Source organism: Chenopodium album, chromosome 1 (genome assembly GCF_948465745.1).
Source record: "Chenopodium album chromosome 1, dcCheAlbu1.1, whole genome shotgun sequence".
NCBI classification, from domain to species: domain Eukaryota; kingdom Viridiplantae; phylum Streptophyta; class Magnoliopsida; order Caryophyllales; family Amaranthaceae; genus Chenopodium; species Chenopodium album.
In genome coordinates, this window is record NC_137834.1 from 5151444 (window position 1) to 5174064 (window position 22621).

General features: G+C 37.1%; 4 protein-coding genes and 2 non-coding genes across 9 annotated transcripts; 3 read left to right on the forward strand and 3 right to left on the reverse strand.

Moving 5' to 3' along the window:
* The first annotated feature begins 2087 nt into the window (after nt 1-2087).
* On the forward strand, nt 2088-9008 carry LOC145640823 (eukaryotic translation initiation factor 4B2-like). The gene is made up of 3 exons (XM_081692062.1): nt 2088-3356; nt 6693-7139; nt 8622-9008. The coding sequence occupies exons 1-3, from the start codon at nt 2233-2235 to the stop codon at nt 8644-8646; spliced, it is 1596 nt and encodes a 531-aa protein (XP_081548188.1). The 5' UTR covers nt 2088-2232; the 3' UTR covers nt 8647-9008.
* A 779-nt stretch (nt 9009-9787) lies between these two features.
* On the forward strand, nt 9788-15155 carry LOC145627077 (GDSL esterase/lipase At5g14450-like). Its single transcript, XM_081679480.1, has 6 exons — nt 9788-10043; nt 10337-10546; nt 10657-10829; nt 10961-11015; nt 14417-14650; nt 14748-15155. Exons 1-6 carry the CDS (start codon nt 9788-9790, stop codon nt 14987-14989), a joined length of 1170 nt encoding a protein of 389 aa, XP_081535606.1. The 3' UTR covers nt 14990-15155.
* Nucleotides 15156-15250: 95 nt separating this feature from the next.
* LOC145640831 (GDSL esterase/lipase At5g14450-like) lies at nt 15251-19213 on the forward strand. Of its 4 annotated transcripts, XM_081692092.1 has the most exons (7): nt 15524-15673; nt 15970-16407; nt 16898-17107; nt 17211-17374; nt 17619-17889; nt 18145-18378; nt 18970-19213. In XM_081692092.1, coding segments are annotated over exons 2-7 (1239 nt in total). In that variant the 5' UTR covers nt 15524-15673; nt 15970-16049; the 3' UTR covers nt 18972-19213. The 4 variants fall into 4 exon arrangements, with proteins under 4 accessions (XP_081548204.1, XP_081548211.1, XP_081548218.1 ...); XM_081692078.1 differs by lacking the exons at nt 15524-15673; nt 18970-19213 and adding an exon at nt 15251-15369 and having other exon boundaries at nt 18145-18555; XM_081692085.1 differs by lacking the exons at nt 15524-15673; nt 18970-19213 and adding an exon at nt 15367-15385 and having other exon boundaries at nt 18145-18555.
* Nucleotides 18720-18792, reverse strand: TRNAR-ACG (transfer RNA arginine (anticodon ACG)). Its single transcript has one exon. It is a non-coding gene; the product is annotated as a tRNA-Arg (tRNA).
* A 221-nt stretch (nt 19214-19434) lies between the features above and the next one.
* Nucleotides 19435-19507, reverse strand: TRNAR-ACG (transfer RNA arginine (anticodon ACG)). The gene has a single exon. It is a non-coding gene; the product is annotated as a tRNA-Arg (tRNA).
* Nucleotides 19508-19882: 375 nt separating this feature from the next.
* LOC145640865 (glutathione S-transferase 2-like) lies at nt 19883-21476 on the reverse strand. The gene is made up of 2 exons (XM_081692101.1): nt 21052-21476; nt 19883-20462 (listed from the first exon to the last, which is right to left on the reverse strand). The coding sequence occupies exons 1-2, from the start codon at nt 21379-21381 to the stop codon at nt 20103-20105; spliced, it is 690 nt and encodes a 229-aa protein (XP_081548227.1). The 5' UTR covers nt 21382-21476; the 3' UTR covers nt 19883-20102.
* Nucleotides 21477-22621: the final 1145 nt, after the last annotated feature.

A 22621-nucleotide genomic window follows, 5' to 3' on the forward strand; every position in this document is an offset into this window, starting at 1 on the left:
TCCTGAGAGAGACTTATTAAATCCACTAATATTATCATTTAAAAAGAGGTTGTTAAAATACCACCATCAATCTCTAGTTAACGCTTGCAAAATAAAATATGTTTTACAAATTTACCCCTCATATAAACAAAAAATATTTACTATCATAAACATCTTTTTTACCCACACTCACTACCTCTTTTCTCTCTTAAAAAATTGTCTATCTCTAAAGCACCACAAACACCACCACCACCTCCATTTACCACCACAAAAACTCCTTCTACTAAATCTACATAATTTTTGCGCGAAAATGCCAACGGACAAAGGTAAGGCCATCATCGGAGACAATCCAAGGTTCAAAATTTTTTTTTCTCCTTGTATGAGCTAAAACACACTTTTCTTTTGAAACATCAAGGCGGAAACGGGTAGTTATTTCGAACCATCGTCTTCTGGGCGGTAATGGTGAAACGCTCGAAAACTTCGAACACCTAGGCGCGCGGTGATTCAAAAAAGTTAGGTGTTTCTACCTAGATCTATCGAAAAATTTGGATCATTTCAGATAAACTAATTAAAATATATTAGAGGACACAATTATTCCCATAAACCTGATATCTTTGGACCTTAAAAGCATGTGATCTGATGGTTTGTATTTGATTTCTGCAGGCGAGTTCGACCTCCTATTACTAAAAATCTTCTCGTTGCAATTTAGCCAATTTTCTTCCTTGGGCTTATTGAGTATGAGAAGATAATGTTGATTTTGTTGTTGAGCAATTGATTATTAGATGAGGTGCTATGTTAATTGAAAATCAACTTTAAGTTGAGATTTTTCTTCATTAGTTTTACCGTATACTTGACTAGGATTTTCGGAAACCAACTTTAAGATGAGGTTATATTAATTAATTTTACAACAAGGATAAGTACGTAATTTATCAAATCATTACATATCATGAGTTCTTAAACCATTTTAGTCTAAACTTTTGAATCTATGTATAATTTTATTTTTTTTGATGAAATTGTTATTACTATTTTTTTCTTTTTGAATTTTCTTATTATAATTATTCATTTTTTGTTGGTATTTTAACACTTTTCACCAAAGCAAAAATCACCTTTTGTTCTTGTAAAAAAAAAAAATCACCTTTTGTTGCCTTGTTGGCCTCTACCCCCAAATCGGGGCCTCAATTCTTCAATCGGAGCCCTAGTCCTAGCTATATATCACTAGCAAAAAATAAAGGAAGACTTAAAAAAAAAAAAAATTCGAAATTCCAAAATTCAGACATTACAAATTACAATTACCAAAATCTATATCTATAACTAATACTAAAGTAGCAACCGCTGATGTCATCTTTTTTCAAATTTGTATACGTGGCGCTATCTCATGAAAAGATTTCCCGCTCAATTAATTTTTGCTTTTTTTTAAACAAAATGCTATTTAATTTTAAATAGGTAATAACTACTTCCTCCGTTTTCTTTTAGATGCAACACACCCTTTAGCACGGTAATTAAGAAAGGTGGGGTTTACATGATATAATAAACTTTAAAATAGAATGAGTGGTTGTTAGGATTGTAATTTAATGAGTCATGTGCTTTAAATAAAGGATATAACATAGTTTTCCCTAAAGGAACTTTCCTTTTATAGTGTGTTGCAAGTATTGTGACAAGTCCTTTTTAGGGAAGTGTTGCAAGTAAAAGAAAACGGAGGAAGTATTTTTTAGGTAATTAATTTTAAATAGGTACCTATTATTTTGGTAATTTAGGTTGATAGTAGGTAGTTGGAGTTTTTATAGGAGTTATTAGCATTTTTTTTTAAAAATTTTGACAACAAAAAATTGACATTGATTAATAAAATAATAAGCGTTATTAGCATAATTGAGGTCAATTAAAGTGAGCTTATAAACATTTTGCGCTCAAAAAAAAAAAATGTGAAAACAAAAATCCAAAGTTAAATTTTTGTGAAACCCGTGCATTACACGGGTGCTAACCTAGTAAGCTCAATCAAACCAAAACCACCAAATATTCCTCCATTAAAATTTAAAATTAAAATTTAAATTAAAATTAAAAATTAAAATTAAAACTAAAATTAAAATTAAAATAAAAAAAAATCCCAGATCAAAAAAATTCCTTTCTATTTTCCACACTTTACCCTTGTTCAACCTCTCATTTTCTCAAACACCCATCTTCTTTCTTCTTCTTCCTTTTTTCTTCTGAAACCAGATCTTTCCAAATTAGGTTAGATAATTTCCGCCATTTTTGCCGATGTCGAAACCTTGGGGTGGTATCGGCTCTTGGGCCGCCGAAGCCGAGCGTGAAGAAGCCGAGGAGAGAGAAAATGCCACCACAACCGCCGCCGCAGCAAACACCCAAAGCTTCCCTTCTCTCAAAGAAGCCATTACTGCCAAACCCAAGAAGAAGAAGATGACCCTTTCCGAGTTCGCTTCTTATGGGTCTAAATCCGGACCCGTTTCTTCCGGATCCACCCGTTTAACCCCTGACGAAATGCTCCAGTTACCCACTGCTCCCAAGCCTCGTTCTGGGGACGAACCTTCTGGACCTCGTCTTGGAGGTGGCTTTTCTAGCTATGGTGATGATCGAAGAGGATCCCAACGTCGCGGGTTCGATGAAGATAGGAGGCAAAATAGGAGGGAATTCGATTCGATGCCTCCTCCTCCTTCTAGGGCTGATGAAGTTGATAATTGGGCTTCTATGAAGAAACCCATTTCAATGGCGGATAGTGGGAGAGGTGGTGGTGGAGGTAGTGGTGGTGGTGGTTCGAGGTATGGTGCTTTGGGTGGTGGGTCTAGGGCTGATGAGGTTGACAATTGGAGTTTTGGGAAGAAACCGCAATCGTCGGGGTTGAGTATGGGAGGTGGGAGATCGAGTACATTTGGGTCAGGGTTTCGTGATTCGGGTTCTGATTGGAGGAGGGGAGGTGGGGAGAGGGAATTGGGTGGTGGGGAGAGAGAATTGGGGAGGACTAGATTGGTGTTGGATCCTCCTACAGGGAGGAATGGTGAGAATGTGGTGAAGACGACAACACCAGCATCAACGGAGAGTAAGTCTAATCCGTTCGGGGCGGCGAGGCCGAGGGAGGAGGTGTTGGCTGAGAAGGGGTTGGATTGGAAGAAATTGGATTCAGAGATTGAGGCTAAGAAGGTTGTTGCTAGTGGGAGTAGGCCTACTAGCTCGCAGGGAAGTCGGCCCACTAGCTCGCAGAGTAACCGTGGGACGGAGAGTTTAGGTGGTGGTGTGGTTGGTGAGATTAAGCCTAAGCCTAAGGTGAATCCCTTTGGTGATGCTAAGCCTAGGGAGCTTTTGTTGGAACAAAAAGGTTTGGATTGGAAGAAGATTGATCTCGAGTTGGAGCGTCGTCGAATTGATAGGTTTGTTTCTGTTTTTGATATTGGTTTTGTGTTAATGATATTGCTTTGTTCTATTGTAAGCTTTTTAGGAAAGACCGAAAGAGTAATGCTTTATTTGTATGCATGAATGCGTTCCTAACTTGTTATTATGTGTTTGAAGTTTATTCATAGTAGCTTTGCTTGATTATTTTGGGAGTAGTTAGCTAAGTTTGCACTATATGTGCTTTGTGCTTCATTGCTTGAGAGTGTCAGCTATTGACTAGGAATTGGGTATTTTGAAACAAATGGAGAGAATGTGGGATTGTGGGGTTCTGTATCGACGACATTACTCATTTTAGGTTTTCTGTAGTGGCTTCTTGATGGATTTGTAACAGTGAACGTTGTCGATATGAACTTGTTAAGGCTTTGATCAATGTAGGAAGTAGGAACCTTTGTTATTAGGTTGTTGTAGACTGGAATAAAGTTGGGCTTTATCAACTTTTTTGGTTCAGGGATGAGCAATTCTAGGTTTTTGCCTAAATTTAAAGGCTTTTATTTGATCAATGATCATCCTGTCTTGTAAACGGTGATACTGATTTTATTTGTATTTAATATTGTGATCTCTTGTAAGTTGTAAGGGTGTTGTTACTAGAGCTGTTCATTTTGTTAAGGGGATCTAAATTATGGTGCTGATTTTAGAATCTTCTGTGCATGTTGCAATGCCTTTTATTGTTAACATTGACTTCCATCTTTCAGCATTTGGCTCTCTCTGTGCTCTTATTCACCTTTCATTGTCTTTATTATAGTGCAATTGACTTATAGTACTGTAATTGCTACTGGTTGCTATAATTTATTAAGTGTGACCTTGGGAGGTAGATTGCAGCAGTTTAATTGTGTGTATGATGGTTGAAGCTTATGTATAATACACTCCAACTCTTCTGGCTGGGTGCCAAACATAGTTTCTGAATCACTACTTAGCATATTATAGTTAGCCTATGTGGTGTATCTGGTTCTTCATTCTTGTAAGAAAGGATATTTATTACTTAAAAAGTAACTTGAAAGCCTTTGTCCTCAGTTTGTGTTATTTTCAACCTACCTAGGAGGCTATGACCTACATCTTCAGAAGCTCGTTTCTGAGCTTCAGTACTTAGTAGCTAAATTATTTCTTTGAGGGGACCGATTTTGTTCTCATTCATTTTAGGTGTAACTAAGGATGGGTCTATTGATCAACATGTTTGATGGATGTTTTTTCAGTTTTGTTAATTATTCTGAAGAATTTATACCATTTTCATTTCTGTGCGATGGCCTGTTCAGTTTTTGGGGTTGATGGTCTTGGTAGGGTATATTCTTGAAGTTTTATATAGTGTGAGAGGGAGCATCATACTTTGTTTTGGATCTTTCCCCTGGATTTGTTTGTAGAGCACTCAGTCTTGTAAGTAAGTCTTTTGAAGGCTTATATCAAGCATTTAAGCACTTGACCAGGTGTTCCATGTGTAGGAAGTAGGAACAGAGAAAAGATAGCTCATGACATTAGATGTTACTTGTTGGCAGCTATTGCTATATGAAGAAAGAGCTGTTTGACGGTACCAATGAAGTTTAGGAGATTTGCTTTTATTTGCTTTGGTGGAAATGTGGAATGTTCCTCAATTTGTAAGCTGTGTTATAATAGAGAAATTTATTCTTTGATGGATGGTTCACCTGTCAAATGGGAATGGTTCAGTACTCCCCATTTTCTATGACAAATAAAAAGAGACAAGGAAGAACGGGTATATATGAAGGCTAGTCATTGTAAGCTTGAAGACGAGCGTAAAACATTAAAATTTTGAGAGCATCTGCTTTTTATTTATTCGCTTTCTTATGATGATATGTTGCAACTCATGAATCTTTTGTTTTCATGTTAGTAGTTATTGAGGTGTGAAAACCTGTGAAATATGTGGCAAGTTTTCCCCATTTGTGTGTGTATTTAAACCTTAGTGATTACTGTGACCTACTTCAGATTGAGCTTGTTTATGAGCTTCAGTACTTAGGAGCTAAATTATTTTTTTGAGGGGAGCTGTTTTGTAATCATTCATTGTAGGTGGAACAAAGGATGGGTCTATTGATCAACTTGTTTGATGGATTTTTTTTTTCCAGTTTTTTATGTTACTCGGACTCTTCATTTCACCTCACGTACCCGTGTCGGACCCTCGACACTCGGACATGAGTATGACACTGGACACTTTATTTTTAGTTCAAAATCATACATTTTTTTTTCCTCAAAATGGCCTAGTCAGACGCTTTGACACGTACCCGTGTTGGACTTGGGTACCCGAGTCCAAGTAACATAAAAGTATTTAGAAGAATTTATACCATTTTCATTTAAGTGAGATGGCCTGTTTAGTTTTTGGGGTTAATGGTCTTGGTAGGGTATGTTCTTGAAGTTCTATATAGTGTGAATGGGAGCATCATACTTTGGTTTGGATCTTTCCTCTGGATTAGTTTGTATAGCAGTCGGTCTTTTAAGTAGGTCTTACGAAGGCTTATATTAAGCACTTGAGCAGGTGCTCCATGGGTAGGAATAGGGTAAATAATGCTCATGACATTAGATGTTAATTGTTGGCAGCTATAGCTATATGAAGAGAGAGCTGTTTGACGGTACGAATGAAGTCTAAGAGATTTGCTTTAATTTCTTTGGTGGAAATGTGGAATGTTCCTCAATTTGTAAGTTTTGTTCTTATTTTAATAGAGAAATTTATACTTAGATGGATGGTTCGTCTGTCAAATGGGAATGGTTCAGTACTCCCCATTTTCTAGGAGATATTAAAATGGGCAATGAAGGGTATATTTGAAGGTTAGTCATTGTAAGCCTGAAGACAAGATCATAAAACATTAAAATCTTGAGAGCATCTGTTTTTTTATTTGTTGGCTTGCTTACAATGATATGTTGCAACTCATGAATCATTTGTTTTCATGTTAGTAGATATTGAGGTGTGAAAACACTGTGAAATTTGTGGCAAGTTTTATTTTCCCCTTGCGAGTGTATTTAAACCAGAGTAATATTTTATGCCCGACTAGTTTCAATCTTGGAAAGTTGTTTGTTATTACTCTTTGCTGATGTAAATGTAGTTTGGGATGCTAGCATATTTATCTGTTTGAATTGAAAGATTATGATGAAAGTTCATATTGTTTTACTTTGGCTTGAGGATATTATTGGTAACATTTGAAATAATGGGAATAGATTCCGTGTGGCCGATCATTCTATGAATGTTATTTGTATAATGTTTAGATGGTTCTGTGCCTTTTCTTCTTTTAATTACTTTGGCAGGATCACATGCTCGTTGAACTTAAAATGTGTTTGTGACTTTTCAGCTCATGTTGCGCATTTTAAAATTGTTATAGGCCTGAGACAGAGGAAGAGAAGGCTTTGAAGGAAGAAATTGAGAATCTAAAGAAAGAACTTGAGAAAGAACCTGATAATGATGCTCCCCAAGAAACTGAAGGTGAACAGACTAGTTTACGTGATCTTATAAAGAGCAAAGAGAGTGAATTGGAAACCCTGACAAGAGAATTGGATGACAAAGTTCGATTTGGTCAGAAAGCGGTGGAAAGGCCAGGCTCTAGGCATGGTTCTAGACCAGGTTCTGGAGCTGGGAGATTTACTAGTTATCCAGAGAGACCTCCTTCTCAGTCTGGATCTTTTGATAATGGTCGGGTTCCAGAAGTGATGGACAGGCCCCGGTCACGCGGAACAGGAGATGTATGGACAAGGCCTGGTGAAGATAGAAGAGGAGGTTTCCAAGGTGGCAGAGATAGAGGAGGATTCCTGGGCAATAGAGACTTTGACAGGTAATATTATCTTGGAATTGTCAGTAACACCCTATGATCGTATAATGTCTGGTGAATTTAGATGCCTCTTTTCTGTTCATTTTCTATCTCTTTAAATGCTTTTCATGGGATTATGCTTATGCTTTAAATGTTTTTCTTTATGCTTGTAAAATAAGTGGGTTCTGAAGGAACCTACTTTGCCCCCAGATATGACTGATTTTCTTTCCATAAATATTTCTATGTGTTTTTGAGGTAATTGTGTGCATGTTGCTCTTTTAATTAGCTTGCAATTATTAGTTGAGATATCAAGTGAGATGCCTCGCTGCTGTTGGTTGTCTCTCTCTTGGTATGATTCAGGCCAACCTACCCTAATTGCTTTTGAAACAAAACATATTGACCTTGCTTTTTAAACCTTTTCAATTGAATAACTCATGAAATTATATTTGCACATTTCTGTGCGGTACTTGAAATCTCGTGGTTAGATTCAGGTTGGCCTATCCCAATTGCACAACAAGCATAAGACAACAATTAGCTAGGAATTTGACACACTGGAACTTGCTTGTACTAAAACATATGCACTAGTACAAGGGTAGACCTATGAAGGGACTTGCTGCTTTCTTACACTGGGGAAACTATCAGCTTGCAACCTGGTGCTGACTTACTTTTAGCAATGTTAGGGTACGTTTAAATTTGCAAGAAGCAATTTTATCTCATCTGGCTGCTGGTACCTTCTAGCTTACGCCTAACGATCACATTGCCTCTTTCCCGAATAGCAGTGACCTTGCGCCGATTGAAAAAGCATTGTTTTCTATCAGGTCATTGTCATTGCCTTTTGTATTAGCAATCTGGCATTGTAACGGAACAAAAGTCTTGGCTTCCCTTGGAATAATCCTATGCTGCCCTACAATGTATGCCTCGTATGAGCTCTTCCATGTTCTGGTATTTTAGAGGCTGTACTAGCACCTATCAAAAACTTGATTGAAAAAGCATTAATTGCCTTTTTAATAAGATACTTGCTCAATTATTATTCAAAGCTGCAGTTCTCTTCTAGATTTTCCTGTTAGAGTATGATGAGCAAATCCTGAGGGGCCATTTCTTAACATTTGTGAGGGAGTTAGATGTTTATTTGCCATGTGCGTGTCGTTGTTCTTGGGGGGGGGGGGGGGGGGGGGGTGACTGTGTGAGGAGTCTCAGGCTCTTCATCATTTATGGTTTACATGGCTTGTCAGTGGAAATATTTCACTGTCCCTTATAGAGCCAAAACACTGTTAACTCTTTGGTTTTAGGATTTTAGGTTATGATAGATTAAATAAAAACTATCTTCTGCGTTCTGTTCTAAAGGTCAACGTTGATTTATTCACGGTAATGATTACTGATTGTTCACTTGGGTGAGCATGATCAAGAATGTTTTAGCTGTTGTTTTGTGTTGTCTTTTTTTCGTAGCTCATTGTGATTATATCGACTCTGGAGGCTGATAGGTGCATTGATTTTGTCTTTTGTCAGGTCTACGTCTAGAGAGAGATGGTGAATCAATTTTTTTTTGGGGTTTCAAGACACTCAGTGTGGATTCTTCAGAGCTCTCCTTTGACAGCATTCGGCAAGCAATGGATAATAATATTTTGTTTAAATTTGTTCAGGTCTTTGTCAAATTATTCTACGGCTTAGCACTGGCGCTGATGACTCTTGTTAATTAACTGTTAATTTTGATACCTTGTAAAATTGCCATTTTTTTTTGGTCTGTATCAAGGCAAGGATCTTGTGTTGTTCGTAGACTGACATGTAATGGAACATTATGTTATATTCTTCTGGTCCTTTCCTTAAAGACTGTTTTAGGCTTCATTGGCCTTTTTTTTTTTAAATTCATACGTGAATTTTGAGGTGGTGTTAAGTTGTTTGAATGGCATCATTGACTGAACTTGTACAAAGTATAGTTAGATTGTAAAATGTAATCGTTTTGGTTGTGTAGGAGTCTTTTTACTTATTTTTGTTGAATTTCAAAATGTGTTAATGTACATCAGTACATAACAGGAATTTGCATGGATTTTGTATCCCCCATCCCCCTGTACAATTTCACGTCTTTTCTGTTGTAAATACGCGTATTTTTTTTTTCCAGTTTCTGCAATTGTAAGTTAAATTTTCTTTAATCTAACAACAGACGGCGACATCTCCCAGCACCGCGCGACCCCCTATCTCTTCCTCCCCTTCTCCGGCCGTCGCAATCCCCTAGCACCGGCAGTCAATATAAGTAAAAAGGAGTGGATTTGGGTTAGGTCTGATGTGGACGTGGTGGGTCCGGCAGTCAGAGGCCGTGGTGGTGGTTGCGGCAGGGTGGGGCTGGTGGAGAAGGTTGCTGGTTTTTTTTTTTTTTGTTTTTTTTTTTTCTTTTAAGTTAGGACCACATTATTTTTTGTGGTCTAGAGAGTAGAGAGTGCTTATGGTGATAAAAAATACTTTGATCACTATAGAAACATCCTAGTTTCTGTCTTTGTCAAAAGGCATAAGATTGAACAGCCATCGAATTTTATATGTTTTATGGAGGTTTATCTTATGGAAAACGTGTATTATGCTTTTGACTTTTTTAACACTATGTTTTGAATCTGAAGTTTTTTTCATCTGGATAGATTACTTCCATCTAGTTCATCTCTGAGTACTACTTATTTGTTGAAACAATGAATCGGTGTAATTTTGTTACCGGAAGTTGCCTATTTGTGTTGGCTTTGGGTTTAGTTTTAAATGGTGCACCACCCCTTACACCTCAAAGTAAAGACTATCGAATTCCTGCAATTTACAACTTTGGTGACTCGAATTCTGATACCGGTTCCAACTCTGCTGCATTTGGTCGCGAACCTTACCCAAACGGAATCACTTTCTTTGGCAGACCTGCAGGAAGAGTCTGTGATGGGCGCTTAATCATTGATTTTATTGGTTAGTTTCTTTGACACAGTTGACTCATATATGTATACTTAAGTACCTATTATGAACACTAACTAACAAGGTTTACTTCAATTGTTCACCAAGACTAAGGTGTGTGTTATGTGCTCAGTATTCTAAATGTTTGTTGGGTCCTTGAGTCCAAACTGTGAGCTGTGAATCTTGGTGTGTTTGAAACTACTCGTTCCTATGTCTGAGTAACATAGTAAATGGAACATGAGCAAAATGTTCAAAATAATTTTAGCTTCTTTATGTGCAACTCTATTCTACCATGTTGATATTTGCAGCTGAGAAGTCGAAAATACCTCATTTGAGTGCATATCTGGATGCAATTGAGGCCAATTTTGAGCACGGGGCTAATTTTGCTGCGTATGGGGCTACAATTCAGCCAGCTGACAGCAAACTCTACGGAAGTGGTGCTAACCCTATTGCCCTCAACATACAACTTTTGCAATTTCATCAGTTAAAGGAACGGTCTCACGAGCTATATCAGCAAGGTTGACAATTGCTTTTTTTATTATCAACTTGATCATTATTATCATACACGCCTCTTTACTACATGTTCAGCATTCGTTTTTATTCTTTCTTTTTGTGTGTGAATTTTCAGCTAAAACCTCCAATGCTAAATCGCGGTTGCCAAGGCCTGATGACTTCTCAAAGGCCCTTTATATGTTTGATATTGGTCAAAATGACATTGATTTTCTGTTAAGATTAACATCAGAGGATCAAGTACAAGAATCTCTTCCTTTTATCATCAATTACTTTGCTTCCGCGATGGAGGTAAGTGTCTAAGTGATATATATGCAATATAAGTTCCCTTTTTTTTTGTAGCGAGTTTAGTTTCCAATGTAGTACATCATTTCTTCCACTGGTTTACAGCCGACTTGAAAAAATTCTGTTGCCATTTTCAGAATCTACACCAAGGAGGAGCTAGAAAATTTTGGATACACAATACAGGACCGTTTGGTTAACTCCGCCAGTGGGTTTCCCGCTGCCAGTCCCAAGCCTGGATAAAGGAGGAGGGTTACGGTAGGCCAGTGACAGCCAGTATAAAACTTCGTCACATCCCATGACATGAGCCAAACAGATATTTTCGTGGGGGCGTTCCCTACTCAGCGACGCGCTGCACTTCCTAGACCCGGGTGTAGTGATAAGTATGCAAGGGTTGCTAGGTCGTCGCCCAGAAGCGACGCGCCACATTGCCCGAGTGTGGTGTCAAATGAGCAAGGGCGTGCCATTGGGGCGTTCCCTACTGAGCGACGCGCTGCACTTCCCAGACCCGGGTGCAGTGATAAGTATGTAAGGGTTGCTAGGTCGTCGCCCAGAAGCGACGCGCCATATTGCCCAATTGTGGTGTCAAATAATCAAGGGCTTGGAGTTGGGATCAGGAGGGAGCGTGGGAGAAAAGAATTTAGTTTGCGGATTGGTTCTTGGAATGTGGGGTCTCTTACGGGAAAATCAGCAGAATTGGTAGAAGTAATGAAAAGACGACGCGTGAACATCATGTGCCTCCAAGAGACAAGATGGACAGGAGAAGGAGCTCGAGGCTTGGTTTTGGGGTATAAGGTATGGTATGTTGGGCAAGAAACGAGCCACAGAACAAGGAATGGTGGAGCTAGGAACGGAGTTGGTGTGGTTCTCGATGAGAGGTTGGCAAAAGAGGTGATCGAGGTCTATCGGAAGAACGATAGGTTGATAAGGCTGAAGTTGCTATGTGGCAAGGAGATTGTGAATGTTATCAGTGCTTATGCTCCCCAAGTGGGTTTAGATGCAGAAGAGAAACGACAATTTTGGGAGGACCTAGACGAGGTGGTGCAGGGTGTCCACCACTCAGAGAAGTTATATATTGGAGGGGATCTAAATGGGCACGTTGGGGCGAGCCGAGATGGCTATGAGAGTGTCCATGGAGGCTTTGGGTATGGGCAGAGGGACGCCGGTGGTGAAGCTATTATGGATTTTGCCCAATCATATGATTTAATTTTGGCTAATACTTGGTTTAAGAAGAGGGATTCACACTTGATAACTTTTCGGAATGGAGCAAATGCAACTCAAATAGACTTCCTGCTCACAAGGAGCATAGATAGACAAAGTTGCATAAACTGTAAGGTTATCCCAGGGGAGAGTGTGGTCACCCAACACCGGCTATTGGTAATGACTATTCGTCTGAAAGAGAAGGCGAAGAAAAAAGTTAGACAAGAAGAACCAAGGATAAGATGGTGGACCCTAAGGGATGCAAAAGCTAAGGTTTTTACAGAAAAGGTAATTGAAGAAGCGGATTGGGATGGAGAGGTGGATCCGGACATGACTTGGTTACGAATGAAGAACTGTTTCCTAAGAGTGGCCAAAGAGGTCTTAGGGGAAGTAAGGGGAAGAACTTCGGTACAGAGAGATACTTCGTGGTGGAATGAAGAGGTGAAAGCAGTAATTAAGCAAAAAAGGGAATGCTATCAAGCCTTAGGAAAATGTAGGAGTGATGAAACCTTTGCAGCGTATAAGGAGGCTAAGAGTAAGGCAAAGGCAGCTGTTCGCCAAGCAAAAGAAAAGGCATATCAGGAGGTTTATGAAAAGCTTGATTCCAAGGAGGGAGAAAGGATCATTTATAAGATGGCAAAGAGAAGACAAGAGGCAAGGAAGGATATTGGCATGGTGAAGTGTGTCAAAGATAAGAACCAAATGGTCCTAGTGCAAGAGGAGGGCATCAAGGACAGGTGGAAGGGGTACTTCGATGAATTATTTAATGGAAGTAATGGAGTTGTGATAGGAGATACCTCTATGAGTGATGAAGAAATCAACATGGAGTATGTGCGAAGGATTAGGAGAGTAGAGGTGGAGATTGCACTGAGGAAGATGAAACCTAAGAAGGCGGTTGGCCCTGATGGGGTACCGATAGAGGTGTGGAGGTGTTTGGGTAAGATTGGTATTGATTGGTTAACAAACCTTTTCAACAAGATATGGACGGCTACAAGGATCCCACAAGATTGGAGGAAGAGCACCTTGGTCCCGGTTTATAAAAACAAAGGAGACGCTCAAGATTGTTCTAACTATCGAGGAATTAAGCTTATGAGCCATACTATGAAGTTGTGGGAAAGGGTGATTGAACAAAGGTTGAGGGCATGCACAAGCATTTCAGATAACCAATTTGGTTTTATGCCTGGGAGATCTACTATGGAGGCAATCCATTTGATAAGACAAATGATGGAGTTTTATAGGGTAAAGAAGAAAGATCTTCATATGGTCTTTATTGATTTAGAGAAGGCATATGACAAGGTGCCAAGAGAGATACTTTGGTGGGCAATGTTGAAGAAAGGTATCCCACGAAGGTATGTAGACCTAGTTAAGGATATGTATCGGGATGTGTCAACAAATGTGAGGACATGCGGAGGGTTGACAAAAGATTTCCCTATTACAATCGGATTGCATCAAGGGTCTGCATTAAGCCCTTTTCTTTTTGCAACGGTTCTAGATGAAGTAACTAGACCAATTCAAGATGAGGTTCCATGGTGTATGTTGTTCGCAGATGATATCGTTTTGGTGGATGAGACTAAGGATGGGGTTAATGTCAAGTTGGAGCAATGGAGGCAAAGGTTGGAATCTAGAGGGTTTAAGCTAAGTCGGAGTAAGACTGAATATTTGGTTTGTCGTTTTGGCACTCAGAGGGGGACAAGCAATGAAGTGGTGAGTTTGGATGGAAAGGATTTGACCATGAGTGAATGTTTTAAGTACCTAGGGTCGATCATCCAGAAGAATGGTGACATTGATCAAGACGTGACCCACAGGATTAAGTCAGGGTGGCTTAAATGGAGAGCGGCCACGGGAGTGTTATGCGACCGCAGCATTCCCTTAAAGTTGAAGGGAAAATTCTACAGGACTGCCATAAGACCAGTGTTGCTCTATGGTACAGAATGTTGGGCTTCTAAGAAAGAGCATATTAAAAAGATGGAGGTTACGGAAATGCGCATGTTAAGGTGGATGTGTGGAAACACTTTAAGAGATAGAATCAGAAATGAGGTTATTCGCAAGAAAGTAGGTGTGGCGGGCATTGTAGATAAATTAAGGGAAAATCGTCTGCGTTGGTTTGGACATGTAAGACGGAGACCCGAGGGTGCACCGGTGCGAAGAGTGGAAGAGTGGGACCATGGAGGGATTAAACGAGGAAGAGGGAGACCAAAGATGACTTGGTTGGAAGGAGTGAGGAAGGATATGAAGTGCATGGATTTACGTGAGGATGAAGTTTTGGATCGTAAGGGATGGAGGAGAAAGATTTATGTTGATGACTACACGGAATAATCAAATTTGGTTCATGTTAGCCGACCCCACTTTTGGGATTAAGGCTTTGATTGATTGATTGATTGATTGATTGAATACAGGACCGTTTGGTTGCTTACCGGATAGTGTGGAGACTCTGAAGAGATATCTTCCCAATACTCAATTTACTGATGAAATAGGTTGTGTGAAGTCTTATAACGAGTTAGCTCAAGAGTTCAACCGTCTGCTCAAGGAGAAAGTCTCTGAATTACGCGCTACTTTTCATGACTCACTTCTTGTAATTGTAGACATATACTCTGCCAAGTACACTCTTATAAGGGATGCGAGTCAAAATGGTACTTAATTGAGTTAATTCACAAAACTTAATTACTACTCGTTTTCTACATTATACTTTATAGGCATGTTAATGCAACAGTTTAACTGTGATGGCAGGTTTTGTTGATCCTTTCAGTAACTGCTGCGAAAATTGTGCAGAATATCATGTACCTTACTGGGAAATGAAAATTGTTAACGACACCACTGCAATTCATCCAACTTCTTGTAATAGTCCTTCTGAATACATTAGTTGGGATGGTGTGCATTACACTGAGGCTGCAAACCGTTGGGTTGCTGAAAGGATTTTGGATGGATCGTTTTCAGATCCCCCGATATCCTTAGCTAAATTATGTGTTTAAATGCTGATAATCTGATCTCCAAACTTCTTGCTTTGTGTCTCTTACTCATGTACTTCGTAGCTTTAAACCATACACATTAACGTATATTGTAAATTTGTAATGTGCTTCGGATAAATGTTACTCCGTATCAATTTCTGGCTCTTTGAATTTGTAACAGGATAGTTGTGATATATGGTTTGGTTACTTGAACCTTAAGCGTTATGTATAAGTACTATAAGTACTTGGTTTCAGTATTATCAATCATAAACCAATGCATCATAGAAAAAGCATTATTCCAAAAAATATAAACAATTCGACCTTTTTTATTTAGTTACAAAAATGTCATTTGATATGCGAGCTGATATAAAGATTATAAACTACGAGTACAGTGGATAACTAATGTAATTAACTAATTATGTAAGACTGTAAGAGTGTTAATTACTCGTATTTTTATAGGAGTAACGTCTAATTAGAAGTTCCTTGCAAATTAAGCTCATATTTGATTATTTATATAACTTAATCAATTTGACTTCATCATGTATAAATCAAGTACCATGTTTGTTCGCCAATCGCTATCTTTCTCAGATCGCATCTTGTAAATTTATCTCAAAGTAGATTATTTGAATCTTCTTCTCAGCAATTCAATCCCAAATCACTTAAAAATTAAACTTTGTAATTTATTTTTTTTTTACTTTAAACTGTAAGGTATGTCCTTCCCACTTATCAATTTTTCTCACCATTTTAAATCTCTGTTTTTGTGTTTATTATGATTTGTTGATGAAAATTTACAAATTATGAAACTTTATCAGCTTGATTATGATCTTACTGAAATGGGTATAGCTGGAATTTGTTCCTTTCTGTTTTAGGAGTAGTAGAAAATGATAAGAACTGTTCTTTGTTGATGTTCTTCTTGTGATCTTTGTTGCACATTAGGTGTTTGATAAAATGTGTGAAAGAGAAAGGTGTTTGATGTGCTAAATTGTTTTAGTTGTTCTGTATAGTCTGTTGCAGGAGATAGTATGAATGCTGAAGAGAAGTTTTTTAAGCTGGGATTCAGCTAGAGCTTTAGATTGAGTACTACATGTTTGATGAAATGCTTGAAAGAGGAAAGACTAATGTAATGATGAATTGGTGGAGTACTGTTAGTAGGAGACTTAAGGCTACTTGGGGACTGAAAAACCGTCTGTTAGTAATGGCAATTGGGGTTGTTGTAATTGTTGGGTTTGCATTACTTTTATCTCTTGGACCGCGAAGCAAAAGGGCAGTCGGTTTAATGGAAGAATGTCGAATTCCTGCCATTTACAACTTTGGTGACTCTAATTCCGATGCTGGTTGTGTGTCAGCTGCATTTGGACGTGTTCCATATCCGAATGGTATTTCATTCTTTGGCAAACCTTCTGGAAGGTATTGTGATGGGCGGTTAATGATTGATTTCATTGGTGAGTTGATGCTGCTAAACTCATTCTTAATTTCATCATTTGGAACTTATGCTTGCACATTTCATTGCATTAAAGAGTAGGTTCCAGACTTTGCCATTTCATTGCATTAAGCATGTATTTCTTTGCTTATCAGTTATCACCTATGCTTTCGAGTTCTTGAAATTGTCGTCTCTCTGTTGGACTGATGAGCTTGTGATTATGTTCCTATCAATTTTACCTAGAATTTAGTATTTTAGAGAAGTACCACATACTTAAAATCATTTGAAATGATGAAGTACCTTCCACTGAAGATTGAAGCCAGCAATTGTGGTATTATTATGTGAGTTAAACTGGTTTAACTGCATACTACCTAGTGAACTAAACTTGTTTTCTTCTTAGATCTTACATTCTTTAATGTATAAGGGTGAATAAGACTTTTACATCTTTTCAGGTTTGATAGAATTTGATGAGTCCTCACCCTTGTTTTCATATTTCCCCTTAATTCTTGCAGCCGAGAAGTTGGGATTGCCTTTTTTGAGTGCATATTTGGATGCACTTCAAGGAAACTTTCAGCATGGTGCTGATTTTGCTGCAAGTGGGACCACTATTCAGCATGTTGACGGGAAGCTGTTTGGAGGTGGTCTTAATCCTCTTTCCCTCGATGTACAACTTTTGCAGTTTGAAGGGTTGAAAGAACGGACTAGTGAACTATCTGCACAAGGTTGTGTTGGAATACATAATAATCTTTTTTTTCTAGAAAGAAGCTTCAGCTGCATATAGTTTTTGTCTGATTGTGTATCAGCTTTGTGGCTTTTGGTTCCTAGATGACACTAAGAGCCGCTTCCCAAGACTTGAAGACTTCTCAAAGGCCCTATATACATTAGATATTGGGCAAAATGACCTTCATCATGCATTAACGACTATGACAGAGGATGAAGCTCGTGAAACTATTCCCAAGCTTGTAAATCAGTTCGCAATGGCAATAAAGGTAACTGCAAGTTCAACATGCATAAGTTATTTACTTGCATATTTTACACTCCATAACCAATACTATGTTGATTGTTGATTCAATTGGGGGGGGGGGGGGGTTTGGAGTATATGATGCATACTGAACATATCAAGATAATGGTTTTGTAATTAGGAATTTAGGAGGATATATCTTTCAGTCCTACACCTGCATTCTTCCATACTGATGTTGAATAAAAATATATTCCTACTTTTCATCTTCTCAGAAACTTCACAGTTTAGGAGGCAGGACATTTTGGATGCATAACACTGGCCCTATTGGTTGCTTGCCATATATTTTGGTGAAGTATCCTCCCCAGCCTGGAAATGTTGATGAAGCTGGTTGTGTCAAGTCTTACAATGAGGTAGCCAAAGAGTTTAACAAGCAACTCAAGAATAGGATTTCTGAACTGCGGACTCAACTCCACGATTCCCTTCTTGTATATGTTGACATTTACTCAGCTAAATACTCACTTATTAGTGAATCAAAGAAATATGGTAAGATTTGTTACAAGCCTATGCCCCCTCCCCTCCTTATCTCCCCAGTCTTGATAACCACAATGAGAGCCAAATGCGTCCAATATCATATGTTTTTCTTACAAAATACTCTCAATATTCAGGAGATCTTCCAAAATCTCCTATAAAAATGCCTGGGATAATTTGTAAAATTTGCCATCTCCGATATTTATCTTCTCATCCCTCCGCTCATGTGTTCAAGCATTAGCTGATATATTGTGTCCATGGTGATTTCAGGTTTTGTTGATCCACTCGGATTCTGTTGCAAGCATACTGGTAATTATTCTAGTTTGCATTGTTGGAACAAAGCAGAAGTGAACGGGACTGCAGTTTATGCAACTCCGTGCAGTAATCCTTCAGAATACTTAAGTTGGGACAGTATACATTACACCGAGGCTGCCAATCGATGGGTTGCAAACCGTATTTCAGATGGGTCTCTCTCTGATCCTCCTGTACCTTTGGCTAGTTTATGTATGAAATCTTCCCTTTGAGCTTCATTTCTGGAGACTGACCTGATATTGCACTGCATTCTCTTGGCTTCAGTCCCCATTTCATTTTATACCTAGATTCGCGATTACATGTTTACGAATATGGTTTTTACACAATCCATCCAAGTGGGTATTATTAATTGACTTATTTCTACAGTAATCGAAATTTGATATGATCATAATCTGAGCTTTGGTATGTTTATTGATCAATGTTCCTATTGTTTACACTTAATGCTTAGAAATATATTTCTTGTTAACCAAAAAAATTGACTACTGAGAGTCCTAGCTCTCCTCCTAACAATCCTATTGGTGTATTAAAAAAAACGACTCCACTGGGGATCGAACCCAGAATCTCTGGTTTCGTAGACCAGCGCCTTATCCATTGGGCCATGAAGTCGAGTTTACTGTTGTGTTGATTTAAACTCTCAGCAAAATTTATATATACATTTTCACATTTTGTCATGTTCGTTCTTTTTACCCTGTACTCTTAACTTTTACTACCAGTAAATTTTATTTTTATTCTCATTCATTTTGTGTGCTTAACTTTTTAAAGAATTACACATTTACACTACAGAAGTGGAGGGATATCAAGAATTTGGCATGGTATGACTATATGAGTCAATCAAAGTTATCAAAGAAGTAGCGAAGTAATTCCTATAAAGGTATGTTCTTCTAACTTGATTTTTTAAAAATTTATCCGAAAACTTGTTCTAACTATGAATTGAATTTCTGAAAACTTATTTGACTTGTCGAATTTATTTGAAGTTATTGGAGTATTAAATCTATGAAAACTTATTTTATTTAAGTTATACAAGTATTAAACCTATATGTGGATGCATATTTTAAATGAAAATATGATGAATTGAATCAATAATTGTCTTCTAATTAAGGTAAAAGTCCTCTTTTTCAGAAAGAAAAACCAACAACCACTCCAAAAGATCAATACCCAATGGCCAATGCTCCCATCTCCATTGATTTATTCACACAAAAAAAAATAAATAAAAAATAAATAAATAAAAAAATCCTTAATAATGAAATACGACTTCACTGGGGATCGAACCCAGAATCTCTGGTTTCGTAGACCAGCGCCTTATCCATTGGGCCATGAAGTCACTAATACTGCTCAGTAATTTCTTCTTTCACTTATATTTGCAGTTTCATACGTAATTCGTAGTATTTTACTTGGTTTTTTTTTTGGGGGGGTTTTTCTATCTAATAACCTTCCAATTTCCACTTTTCTACGTTATGCCCCTCTAATTAGAATTTCCACACCGTAACCCCATAATACATTTAGTTTCTAATTTTTTTTTATAGTAATCTTGCCGTTAACAAATTCCATTAGTGGGCCCACTGTTCATATTAATATTTTTTATCGGTTTGCGTGTTGAAAATTATTCAGTTAAAGGTTTTGGGGCTAGTCTGGTTCTTAAGAGTCCAAATTGAGCTCAATAATAGATTAATTTTTATAATTTTTACGAATTGATAACTACCAAATAATAATGTTCAAAGCTAGAATATGGAGGTTTAATTTTTTGACATTTTGTTCAAATAGCAAAAGAAATCTACTAGAAAGCTTTATAGTAGTAATGTAGTGTTATCTTCCTCTTATTACAACTAATTAATTTGTTACATAGATCGACTTCTTATTTATACCATGTAAGGGATAATATTTTCTTAGTTGATACTCGGCTCCATACAGTATATCATTCATTCATTATCATCAAGGGCATCGGGTTGTGACACAATAACAGCGTCTCGAAACGTGCTTAGCTGATAGTAAGAGTCATTCAGCCTCTTCAACAATGGAAACTCGTTCAGATCAACGTCGAACCACTTGATTGCACCATCTATCTCCGGTGCCAAATACACATCTGCAAGTGCAACTTCATCACCAGTTGCATATCTTCCAGCATGCTCTTGTAATGTCTTCTCCAAGGCTGTAAATCCAATCTTAAAATGATGTTTTGCCCAAGCCTTCTTCTCGTCTGATCCAAGCCTGTCTTCAATGTATTTTTGCACTTGTATATTTATGAACGGTTGTATACTTGAGGCTACCAAATTTGCAACCTGCTTATTGATTTCCATTCAAACACAAAAAAAGGGCAAGTATGATTAACTTTTAAAATCTGCTAGGTTCATGTACTCCGCATACAAACCTCAATTGCAAGTAGGATGCTCGCGACAATATAACAAATCACATCTCAACAATACGTGACAATTGCCAATTTGTCACCAAGACCAATTGAATTGCTCGGTCACAACAAAAAATATAAACCAAAATATATTTCCTTCGTTTTTATATATTTGCAACTGTTTGACTTTTACATTATTTATGTGTTTCACTTTGACTAGCTATATAGTCATGTGGGATCTTGTTAGATTCAACTCGATCTATATAATTTTAAAATCAAATATTTATAGTTTTTACATATTGGTAATTACAGATATTAACGATTGAAAACTTGCTAACAAATTTGTTGTTGGTGCAATGGTGATTGAGACTGCACTTGTTAGGGAGGATTGCGTGTTCGATTCTCCACAACAACAATTCGGATGGGACTTGAACCTAATTAACCATCTAGAACTGAACCCTGAATCTTGATTAGCCTAAAGGGTGAACCAAAATAATAAAAACAGAAAAAAGAAAATGATTCACCTCATAATTGAGAGCTCTTTTTGGAAGATCATCTTTGGATGGCAACAAAGAGGGCTGAGGATACTTCTCTTCCAAATACATTATTATAGCAGAGGACTCAAAGATAACTACATCACCATCAACTAAAACGGGCACAAAACTTCGAGGACTCATCTTCATAAACTCAGGTTTAAACTGATCTCCTTTGAGTACATTCACCTCCTTGTACTCATACTCGAGTCCTTTTAAGTGGAGAGCGATTCGAACCCTCGCCGAGCTTGAGCTCTTCCACCATGAGTACAGCTGAATCTTCTTTGGTTTCTGCTCATCAGCTTCTACTAAACTTGCCATTTTTAGTACGTATATTTTGTTTAATGATGTTGTAGGATATGAAAGCAACTTAATCTGATGCCAGTCTTTATATATTTCATCTTTTTTTGGAATAAATACAACGCAGCCAGGGTTTTTGCATAGCTAAGAGCTTACGTGATCTATGTCACTAGTTTTAGTCAAAATGAGTAGGCCTGGCCATATTCTCTTAAATATATGATGAATGTAAATACAACCAACCTTCTTTAATTGTCATAAAGATAAACTAGTGTAAGACTCGGACAATACCCCATGATAAAATCATTTATTAATATCTATTTTTTATTGAATGACATGTAATATGCTTAATTGCTTATAGCTTAGTAACTAACACGTTGGAGTTTAAACTTAATATTGTGAGTTTAAATCTTGTAAGAATCATATTTAGGAGAGCGTTAAACCTTTTAGCAACGTCTTTTAATACTACGTATAATAAATATAGATTATACTTAATCTATCTATTAACCTATACTAAAAGCAAATCTATAATGACACTTGGCATAATGTCATTAATTTTTTTCCCGCCAATTTCATTATTTCCTTAATTATTATATTATAGTTTAGTTTTATTATATAATTATTTCCTCATTTAATTATTATATTTTATTATATTCTTATCATATAATATTTATGTATACATAGTAAATATATACACCGTATCAACCATATAGTTCACAAAACAGAAATAATGTGAAAAGTAGTATAAAATCTTTTCAAATTTCCAATATTATTCTTATACTCCACAATACTATCTACATGTAGTTTCAATTCATCATTAAATATCAAATTTATGCATGATTGACAATGGATACGAGTAAAAAAAATTTAATTTTACATATTTATATAAAAAAAAATTCTCCAACTTTTATCATGTGATAAAAAAATTTATTTTAATTAAAAAAGAAAATTCATTTTGGTAGCATATATATATTCTTTGTATAATATTTAAAATTATACATAACGTTTATAAAAACAAAATCATTTTGTTATATAGTATGCTTCGTACTACATAACATATATTGGAAAATTAAATCTAATTATTTGATAGAGTATAAACATATTTTTTTGGGCCTCAACCAAAACCTTAAACTGATGGTTTCTAAGCATAATTTGACCTAAATTTCATATTTTATAATTATATTAAGTTTTACACTATTTTTTAATACTACCTCCGGTCCACTTTACTTGCAACTATTTCCTTTTTGGGCCGGTCTACTTTACT

What these genes read in the sequence shown, in the direction of transcription:
- LOC145627077 (XM_081679480.1), top strand. Translation starts at nt 9,788, where the DNA reads ATGAATCGGTGTAATTTTGTTACCGGAAGTTGCCTATTTGTGTTGGCT. An exon ending in CTTAATCATTGATTTTATTG is followed by an intron (nt 10,044 to 10,336) that starts GTTAGTTTCTTT and finishes TGATATTTGCAG; the next exon opens with CTGAGAAGTCGAAAATACCT. An exon ending in AAGGGATGCGAGTCAAAATG is followed by an intron (nt 14,651 to 14,747) that starts GTACTTAATTGA and finishes CTGTGATGGCAG; the next exon opens with GTTTTGTTGATCCTTTCAGT.
- LOC145640865 (XM_081692101.1), bottom strand. Translation starts at nt 21,381, where the DNA reads ATGGCAAGTTTAGTAGAAGCTGATGAGCAGAAACCAAAGAAGATTCAG. An exon ending in AAAGAGCTCTCAATTATGAG is followed by an intron (nt 20,463 to 21,051) that starts GTGAATCATTTT and finishes ATCAATAAGCAG; the next exon opens with GTTGCAAATTTGGTAGCCTC.
- LOC145640831 (XM_081692078.1), top strand. Translation starts at nt 16,050, where the DNA reads ATGTTTGATGAAATGCTTGAAAGAGGAAAGACTAATGTAATGATGAAT. An exon ending in TAGTGAACTATCTGCACAAG is followed by an intron (nt 17,108 to 17,210) that starts GTTGTGTTGGAA and finishes TTTGGTTCCTAG; the next exon opens with ATGACACTAAGAGCCGCTTC. An exon ending in AGTTCGCAATGGCAATAAAG is followed by an intron (nt 17,375 to 17,618) that starts GTAACTGCAAGT and finishes TCATCTTCTCAG; the next exon opens with AAACTTCACAGTTTAGGAGG.
- LOC145640823 (XM_081692062.1), top strand. Translation starts at nt 2,233, where the DNA reads ATGTCGAAACCTTGGGGTGGTATCGGCTCTTGGGCCGCCGAAGCCGAG. An exon ending in GAGCGTCGTCGAATTGATAG is followed by an intron (nt 3,357 to 6,692) that starts GTTTGTTTCTGT and finishes AAATTGTTATAG; the next exon opens with GCCTGAGACAGAGGAAGAGA. An exon ending in GGCAATAGAGACTTTGACAG is followed by an intron (nt 7,140 to 8,621) that starts GTAATATTATCT and finishes GTCTTTTGTCAG; the next exon opens with GTCTACGTCTAGAGAGAGAT.